This window comes from Squalius cephalus, assembly GCF_949319135.1.
Source record: "Squalius cephalus genome assembly, chromosome: 1".
Lineage (NCBI taxonomy): Eukaryota > Metazoa > Chordata > Actinopteri > Cypriniformes > Leuciscidae > Squalius > Squalius cephalus.
In genome coordinates, this window is record NC_137122.1 from 17,432,167 (window position 1) to 17,441,711 (window position 9,545).

A 9,545-nucleotide genomic window follows, 5' to 3' on the forward strand; every position below is an offset into this window, starting at 1 on the left:
TTTAACGATCTGAAACGCAAGTGTCAAAGCGCAAAGCACAAGTAACTTTGTGGGCGGGTCTTGGCGCTGTTGCTATTTTCCCGGCGGGATAAATGACTCTTGCGCCAGGCGCAAATCTAAAATGGGTTGGTCTGAAGCAGCTTCATTATTCATAGGTGTGGTTTGGGCGTAACGTGAAATAAACCAATCAGAGCGTCATCTCACATTCCCTTTAAGAGCAGGCGCGTTTGTTCTAAAGCGGATTCCTATCATAACGGCGGATTTGCCAGGCGCGCGCCAGGAGCGGTTCACAGCCGAGGAGACAGACGCTCTCGTCAGGGACGTTGGGGATGGAGAAACCCACCCAAATTAACTTCGGTTAAAAAGGCGTATGATCATTTGGGTAAATGTGTAAGCTAGATGTATGCTTTTATAATAAATTGTCTATCTATCTATCTATCTATCTATCTATCTATCGTAATAATGTATGATTTGCAAAAATGAAAACTGCTGCTTCTGTGTAGATGAGAGAATCAAAGTGTATGCGCGTTGTGCACACGCTTCATTGATTATGGCCAAGCATGCGCCCTTAAAATAGCATATGAATAACATGCGCAACGCGCCACTGACTTTAAACTATTTTTTCCTGGTTAGTGGCGCAATTGTTTTCTAAACCTGCAAAATAGCATGAAGGAACGTTTGCGCCGTAACACACCTCCTTTTTTGCGCTGAACCGCCCAATGAGTGCAAGTTCATTCCCTAGTTTAGCGACGTGCTTCTGTGGATGGAAAAACGCGCTTTGCGCGGGTGCAAAATAGGAATGATACATGCGTCGGTGTACTAAGTCAATTGCGCTGGGTGCAAGATAGGGCCCATAAAATGTTTTAGTGCTTTTCTCATCCATGGATGGAATGTTACGCTGGCCCTTTAAGAAACGCCACTGTCTGGAAGTGTCGCGAGAGTGGTCTGTGAGCAGCGCGATTTTCCAACGTGGTTCGGATGATGCTCATGCGGATGCTGTGTCGAATCAAGGCCACAAACGCAGATGATATAACCAAAATAGTGAGAAATATGCACTTTTAGTAGTTTGTGAAGTCCTTCTCAGTGTTTGCTTGGCCGGATGGCTGTGTATTGTGTTGATTGATGGTGATTGGTGATTTCTGTCGAGACGCATCTCTGTGTGGGGAAATCCCAACAACACAATTCTCTAGAAGCGTAAGTGATGAACTATCATCAATACCAGCGTAATGTTGAGATTATTTTGTGTATAATTTGATGTGAATCAGTGTTTTTGATTTTTGGTAATTTTGTCTAATTAAGAGGGGAGAAGAGTGCTCTGTGTAGGCCCTCAGTGTGTTTCTGGGGTGAGCGTGAAACATCAGAGTGAGTGTTGTTCACTTTAATTGATTTCCAAGAAGTGTTTATTAGTCTTGTGTTCCAAATATTGAAGAAGAGTGATGTATTACTTATTTTACTGTCTACAGGGGAAAATCGATTGCGTCATTCACTGTGAAACCGTTTACAGGTTATAGAGTTGTGATGAAAAGTAAGTTTGAATATCATTCATTTCATTTTTGAAGTTGTACAAGTGTTTATTTGCTGATGTAAGACTAAGTGTTAAATTGTTTAATCATTTTTGAAAGGTATTGCAAATACTCAAAAATGTAACTTCTAATTTCATTGCCATGTATTTTGCATGTAACATAAATAGCCTTTTCTTGGTTTTCTGTGGTGACAAATGTTATAATTTATTTGTGCATTTGTTTTCTAGAATGAGAGGCTGCTACTGTTGTCTATGTTAACTAGCCTAGTTTTTGTGATTGATACATTTAATGTTGTGACTGAGAACAAGAGAGATAGAGAGACTCATTTTGATGTGAGAAGCAAACTTTATTGATTTCAATCACTTTACACAAACCTTTCTACTCTAAGTTCCCGAAATTTTGCTTAATTAACGCTGCACTGTTACAAGTGCAGTCTGGAATAAAATACCCCTTTATATACTTTTCATTCTGTGTCCGGTGTTGTCACTATCTCACATACCGGGCTACAGATAATTTTGGTACCAGGAGTGGGGTTCCATTGCTAATTTCGGGGTGACAGTAGAGTAGAGTAGGGGGAACATAGACAACAGTAGTGGTGAAGAGGCGTCGAGTAACCGGTGCCAAGGAGGTTGACAACGTGAAGTGTGACGTGCCTGGAGAGCCTGCGGAGAAGCAAGGGACCAGCTTTCAGGAACGCAGGAGGGTGTTCACTTCGACGCTGAGATCGTTGGCAAAGGCGACCGCAGAGAATAGCCCTTCAGGTTAAACTGCAGTGACTGTTTTTTATTACTGTGTGCCATTCGAGATAGAGACATTGCGAGACCATGGACCCAGACGACGATGTTCCAGCTGCTCGGGCTGGAGCCAGCCGTGATGTGGACAATGCTGACGCGGCGGGCCAGGATGATGAGGGTAATCCTGTGGCAGAACTGCAGTCCCAAATTCTGGAGTTAGGTCGAAGACACGACCAAGTAATGTCAGCCCTGTCTAATACGAATAATGCTACTAGATCGTATGTTTATATTCCAAGGGAACGTCAAATTGTGCCATTTAGTGGTGATCATGTTAAGGATGGTCAATCTGTAGATGAGTTCATTGATCGAGGTTGAACGTGTAATTCGAGTAAGGGGTTTGAACACTGACGACCAATTGGATTTCATACTTTCCCATTTAAGAGGTTCAGCTTTAGACGAAGTCAAGCTGTGTATGGGGGGGGGGGGTGATCTGTTTTCATATTTGAGGGGGGCATTCAGGGAGAAACGTACTACCCCACAGTTGTTGCATGCTTTCTATGCGCGTAGACAGTTAGAGGGGGAAGACCTCCGTGACTTTTCCCATGCTCTCTCCCAACTTCTTAATTTTGCTCTCCACCAGTCCCACAATGCTGTGTCTGACCCCCAGCTTGCATTAAGAGATCAGTTCATCGAAGGCATAAGAGATGCAACCCTGCGTAGGGAGCTGCACAAGCTTGTCAGAGAAAAGCCTCAGTCTACCCTGTTTAACGTCCGTGAAGAGGCCATGATGTGGGTTATGGCGGACAGACCCCTTGGAGCTAATGTGGCCAGGAGTCGACACATTGTGAGTAGATGTTCGGAAGGGATGTCAGAACCTTCAAATCCGGTCAGTACTGCACAAAGTGATATGGTTGTGGCTCTGCAGGAGGTAGTGAAGATAATCACTCAGCAGGGTAAAGCCATTGGAGAACTCACTAATTCGGTTCGTGAACTCACTGTACAGAAGGTTAGTTCAAGTGGTAACCAGATTGGCAATCCCAAAGCCAAGCCCAAGTATGACAGATGATGGCCAACCCATCTGTCTGAGGTGTGACGGAGTGGGACATATAGCCAGACAGTGTCCTGTACCTCGTAGTTTCAAAGGCCAGTCCACTTCCACCACAAGTTCTACGGTACAGGGAAACGGGGTCCCTCCGTTGCAGTGAGCCGAGGAATGCGAGGAAAATCAGAAGGCTCGGGATGCAGTACGTTAACAAAAGAACGGTTCTTGGAGCGTGCCGTTGGAAGGTGCCCTGAAGTTGATATTTGCATTGGTGGTGTTCCAGTGAGATGTCTGTTAGTTCTCGGGGCAAAGGCAAAACCCATATTCCAGCATCCTCTGTAGCCATCGTTTATGTAGTAAATAAGAGAGACCCTGATGCCAATGCTTGGCTATTGCTGGAACCAGGAAGCACCCCATTACCAGGTGGATTGATCCCCATGCCCACCTTAGTGCCGTCCAGAAGTCAAGTGTTTCCAGTTCAAGTGGTCAACTTCTCCCAAGAAGATGTCTGGCTGCCACCTAAAGTTGGGAGCCATTGAACAACGCTGGGCTGCTCAACTCGCTGTGTTTGATTTTGAAGTCAAGTACCGCCCTGGACGGTGTAACACTGCTGCTGATGCTCTTTCGAGGAGACCAGGATCTGATGAACCGGACTCTGCAAGCGAAGACGCCGAGTATGATGGCTGTGTGGCGATCTGTAACTTGCTCAGGACAGGAACAGCTCTGGGACCAGACCTGGTAGCAGCAGGAGTTGAGTGCAGCAAAGTTAGGCAGTTACAGGCAACCTCGGCAGGAGAGGAGGATATCGAGTGTGAGAATACCCCCACTCTGCCTGGGTATTCAAAGTCGGAACTTTGTCAGTTCCAGGAGTCCGATCCAACGCTCAGGGTGTTCAAGAAGTTCTGGAGCAGGCAAAGGAAACCTACCAAGCAAGAGAGGATAGGTTTGCCCAGAGCTGTGCAATCCCTGTTGAAGCAGTGGCCGAAGATCAGTGAAAAGGATGGTCTGTTATACCGTGTGATCAATGATGTCCACACTGGAGAATGTCATCAGTTGTTGTTACCTACCTGTTTGACAGATCAAGTCTTAAAGAATGTTCACGATCAGATGGGTCATCAGGGTATAGAGAGGACCTTAGGCCTGTTGAGACAGAGATGTTTCTGGGGAGGAATGTATGAGGATGTGGAACGGTGGGTAAAGCGATGTCAGCGTTGCGTGTTGGCGAAGATGCCGCAACCAAAAGTTAAGGCACCTTGGGCTTCATTCTTGGCCACACGTCCATTGGAGGTTGTAGCAGTAGACTTTACGATTCTCGAACCAGCCACGGATGGACGAGAAAATGTTCTAGTAGTGACGGATGTGTTCACAAAGTTCAGTCAAGCATTTCCCACCCGTGATCAGAAGGCGGAGACCACTGCCAAGATCCTCCTCAGAGAATGGTTCCTGAAATATGGAGTGCCCAAAGCTTGCACTCGGACCAGGGCCGGAATTTTGAAAGTGCTGTGATTGCGGAGCTCTGCAAATTGTATGGAGTTAAGAAAACGCGCACGACACCACATCACCCCCAGGGCAATCCTCAATGTGAGAGGTTCAATAGAACACTTCATGACCTCTTGAAGTCCCTTCCACCCGAAAGGAAGCGCAGGTGGCCTGAACACTTATCAGAGCTCGTCTACGCATATAATGTGACGCCACACTCATCCACAGGGTACTCACCGTACTATCTGTTATTTGGGATCCAGCCGCATCTGCCGGTTGATGCTCTGTTGGGCCAGGAGCCTGTAACCGATGACAAACCTGACTGGTTAAAAGTACACCAGGAACGCCTCCGAGATGCTCATGTTCGAGCAAAGGAATACGCGGAAAGGAAGGCTGTGGAAAGAGCAGCGCGGAATGAGGATAAGGTATTTTGACCTGCTGTAGAGATTGGACAACATGTGTACCTACGACACCGACCACTAGGAAGAAACAAGATTCAGGATGCATGGTCTTCAACAATGTACAAGGTGTTAGAGGTTCAAGGGACGACCTACACCGTGGAGCCTGTCGAAGGAGGTACAGTGAAGAGGGTGCACAGATCCAACCTCAGACCCTGCAATAATCCAGCCCCAGTGCCCATGCCAAGGCATCGGAAAAAGTCTGTGGAAGAGGTACCTACCCCATATTCTGAATCAGAGATGACCTCATTGGAAGCTGAGTGTGTTCTAGTGGAGGAAGTTCCGTGTCCCAAGGAGAAACTGACAGTAGCACCAGCATCTGAGCGTCAAAGACAGCCAGTTCCTGGACGCAGAGACTGTTTCAAGAATCAAACAGAGGAATCTGATAAGAGGGGTGATTGCACGAAAGCAGAGTGCAACGAGGACCCTGAGGATACCCTGGGAGTGACGCCAATATCTCTGGAAACAGAAAGTGTCCACTTACCTGCTGAGAATCCAGCGATGAGACCAGTGCCTGCACCTAGAAAGGAAAGAGAAGAGTGTGTTAAGCCAGAAGTGCCTTGTCCTGCTGTGCGTAGAACACAAAGGACAACTGCAGGAGTGCATAGTAACCCGAACCGTTTGCCCAAGTCGTCGTGTAATGCAGTGTCTTTTAGTCCTGATGTGCTCTCCCAGGTGCTAGCTGGAATGGTCCTCTATACCACAGGAAAGCTTCAAGGAGGGCAAGATGATTAGGGTTGGTAGTCACCGGGGACGTCGACTATCAGCAGGGGAGAGTGTAACCAGGTCAAAAGTTACTGAAGTCAATCACTGGACTGGTTATCAAAGCCCTGTGTTAAGTGAACTGAACATATAAAATGTTTTAGTGCTTTTCTCATCCATGGATGGAATGTTACGCTGGCCCTTTAAGAAACGCCACTGTCTGGAAGTGTCGCGAGAGTGGTCTGTGAGCAGCGCGATTTTCCAACGTGGTTCAGATGATGCTCATGCGGATGCTGTGTCGAATCAAGGCCACAAACGCCGATGATATAACCAAAATAGTGAGAAATATGCACTTTTAGTAGTTTGTGAAGTCCTTCTCAGTGTTTGCTTGGCCGGATGGCTGTGTATTGTGTTGATTGATGGTGATTGGTGATTTCTGTCGAGACGCATCTCTGTGTGGGGAAATCCCAACAACACAATTCTCTAGAAGCGTAAGTGATGAACTATCATCAATACCAGCGTAATGTTGAGATTATTTTGTGTATAATTTGATGTGAACCAGTGTTTTTGATTTTTGGTAATTTTGTCTAATTAAGAGGGGAGAAGAGTGCTCTGTGTAGGCCCTCAGTGTGTTTCTGGGGTGAGCGTGAAACATCAGAGTGAGTGTTGTTCACTTTAATTGATTTCCAAGAAGTGTTTATTAGTCTTGTGTTCCAAATATTGAAGAAGAGTGATGTATTACTTATTTTACTGTCTACAGGGGAAAATCGATTGCGTCATTTACTGTGAAACCGTTTACAGGTTATAGAGTTGTGATGAAAAGTAAGTTTGAATATCATTCATTTCATTTTTGAAGTTGTACAAGTGTTTATTTGCTGATGTAAGACTAAGTGTTAAATTGTTTAATCATTTTTGAAATGTATTGCAAATACTCAAAAATGTAACTTCTAATTTCACTGCCATGTATTTTGCATGTAACATAATTAGCCTTTTCTTGGTTTTCTGTGGTGACAAATGTTATAATTTATTTGTGCATTTGTTTTCTAGAATGAGAGGCTGCTACTGTTGTCTATGTTAACTAGCCTAGTTTTTGTGATTGATACATTTAATGTTGTGACTGAGAGCAAGAGAGATAGAGAGACTCATTTTGATGTGAGAAGCAAAGCTAAATTTTCATCATCATTATTTCAGTCTTCAGTGTCACATGATCCTTCAGAAATCATTTTAATATGATGATTAGACTCGATCTACTCTATCTGTGTTTTGATGGTTTTGGTCGTTCAGAATCTGATCTGGATGTAGTCTTTAGCCCTATTCACACGGGATAATTATTACCTGGTGACCTATAGTAATTTGTAATAATTGCGGAGGTTGTCTGTGACCTTAATCCCGTGCGAATCGGCCATGTCTGTAATTTGTAAAAGTAAAAATTCCCCCGCAAATGACCTACCATATTTCGCCGAACACCGAGGTCCCGTGATAATATTAGTCCTGTGCGAATCGGCATCTCTGTGATTTGGTGGGGTCGGTTATAATTTTTTCAAGGTTTTTGTTTCCTGTGCGCTTTTTTTTTCAATCTTTCCCAAAGAATGGAGGCTGCGTTGGAGTGTTTTGATAGTATGTTGGGTGCTGGGTCACATCGCTATACATCATGATATGATACAACTATACAATTTGCAGAAAGAGAAAGCTGAAAACCATCAGAAGAGCAAAAGATGGAGATGCATGACAAGTAATTTGATGAAGTCAATTTGTAAAGAAAGACTATACACCTGCGCACATATACACTGCTCAAAAAAATAAAGGGAACACTTAAACAACACAATGTAACTCCAAGTCAATCACACTTCTGTGAAATCAAACTGTCCACTTAGGAAGCAACACTGATTGACAATCAATTTCACATGCTGTTGTGCAAATGGAATAGACAATAGGTGGAAATTATAGGCAATTAGCAAGACACCCCCAATAAAGGAGTGGTTCTGCAGGTGGTGACCACAGACCACTTCTCAGTTCCTATGCTTTCTGGCTGATGTTTTGGTCACTTTTGAATGCTGGCGGTGCTTTCACTCTAGTGGTAGCATGAGACGGAGTCTACTACCCACACAAGTGGCTCAGGTAGTGCAGCTCATCCAGAATGGCACATCAATGCGAGCTGTGGCAAGAAGGTTTGCTGTGTCTGTCAGCGTAGTGTCCAGAGCATGGAGGCGCTACCAGGAGACAGGCCAGTACATCAGGAGACGTGGAGGAGGCCGTAGGAGGGCAACAACCCGTTTGAGCAGACACATGCACATTTGTGGCCTGCTAGAGGTCATTTTGCAGGGCTCTGGCAGTGTTCCTCCTGCTCCTCCTTGCACAAAGGCGGAAGTAGCGGTCCTGCTGCTGGGTTGTTGCCCTCCTACGGCCTCCTCCACGTCTCCTGATGTACTGGCCTGTCTCCTGGTAGCGCCTCCATGCTCTGGACACTACGCTGACAAACACAGCAAACCTTCTTGCCACAGCTTGCATTGATGTGCCATTCTGGATGAGCTGCACTACCTGAGCCACTTGTGTGGGTTGTAGACTCCGTCTCATGCTACCACTAGAGTGAAAGCACCGCCAGCATTCAAAAGTGACCAAAACATCAGCCAGAAAGCATAGGAACTGAGAAGTGGTCTGTGGTCACCACCTGCAGAACCACTCCTTTATTGGGGGTGTCTTGCTAATTGCCTATAATTTCCACCTATTGTCTATTCCATTTGCACAACAGCATGTGAAATTGATTGTCAATTAGTGTTGCTTCCTAAGTGGACAGTTTGATTTCACAGAAGTGCGATTGACTTGGAGTTACATTGTGTTGTTTAAGTGTTCCCTTTATTTTTTTGAGCAGTGTATATTCAAACGCACACACCTATAGACTGAACACGTATTACGCATGTGCACGCCGTCAGCGTTTTCACAGGTTTGCGTTTTTTAAATTTACAAAGAGATGATAACATTTTCAAAAATGTTCTAAAAGAACACAGTAACAGTTAAAACGGGGTCGTGTTAAGTTAATAACTAATGATATTTGCAACAGAAGTGAATAAATCAAAAGCTAACTTTAGCTGGAAAATAACTTTATTCTAGAGCTGTTGGAAAGCCAAAACAATTGTTTTACTGTATTTTGCAAACAATTATCACTGTAAAGCTGCTTTGAAACAAGCTGTATTGTTAAAGGCCTATATAAATGAAGGTGACAAAAACTGGATTTTCTCAGCTTTTTGCTCAATATGTTGCTTTTTTAATGAAAATGATGTATTCTTTTTGATCTACTCTTGAATGTGAGTAAAGCCACCTTAGGGTTACCAGTCTGACTCTCTAACCATTAGGCCACAACTGCCCCATAATTACTTACATTAGATAATTAAATAATTGCTTCGTTGATCAAATATATTTAATAGTTCTCACTACAAAAACATGGGATTTGTGTCTACAATGTTTTTAAAAAATAACTGGAAGATCAATATACCTTGATTATTAAAAGGTTCAGAGATGGATAATTCAGTTTTTTAAAAGGCATCAAAATGATCATAATATTTTACAGCAGTTGTTTATTATCTGCTATTACATCAGAGCTATTTTTTAT

At 44.1% G+C, this 9,545-nt stretch overlaps 3 protein-coding genes across 3 annotated transcripts in view; 1 reads left to right on the forward strand and 2 right to left on the reverse strand.

Moving 5' to 3' along the window:
- The window catches only part of LOC307163140 (uncharacterized protein), a 444,167-nt gene that overhangs the window by 293,793 nt on the left and 140,829 nt on the right, over positions 1-9,545 (reverse strand). The window lies entirely within an intron of this gene.
- The window catches only part of LOC307166031 (uncharacterized protein), a gene marked incomplete at its 3' end in the record, with an annotated part of 187,735 nt that overhangs the window by 101,110 nt on the left and 77,080 nt on the right, over positions 1-9,545 (reverse strand). The window lies entirely within an intron of this gene.
- Positions 3,836-6,695, forward strand: LOC307154802 (uncharacterized protein). The gene is made up of 2 exons (XM_079864892.1): positions 3,836-6,429; positions 6,535-6,695. The coding sequence occupies exon 1, from the start codon at positions 5,297-5,299 to the stop codon at positions 5,969-5,971; it is 675 nt and encodes a 224-aa protein (XP_079721018.1). The 5' UTR covers positions 3,836-5,296; the 3' UTR covers positions 5,972-6,429; positions 6,535-6,695.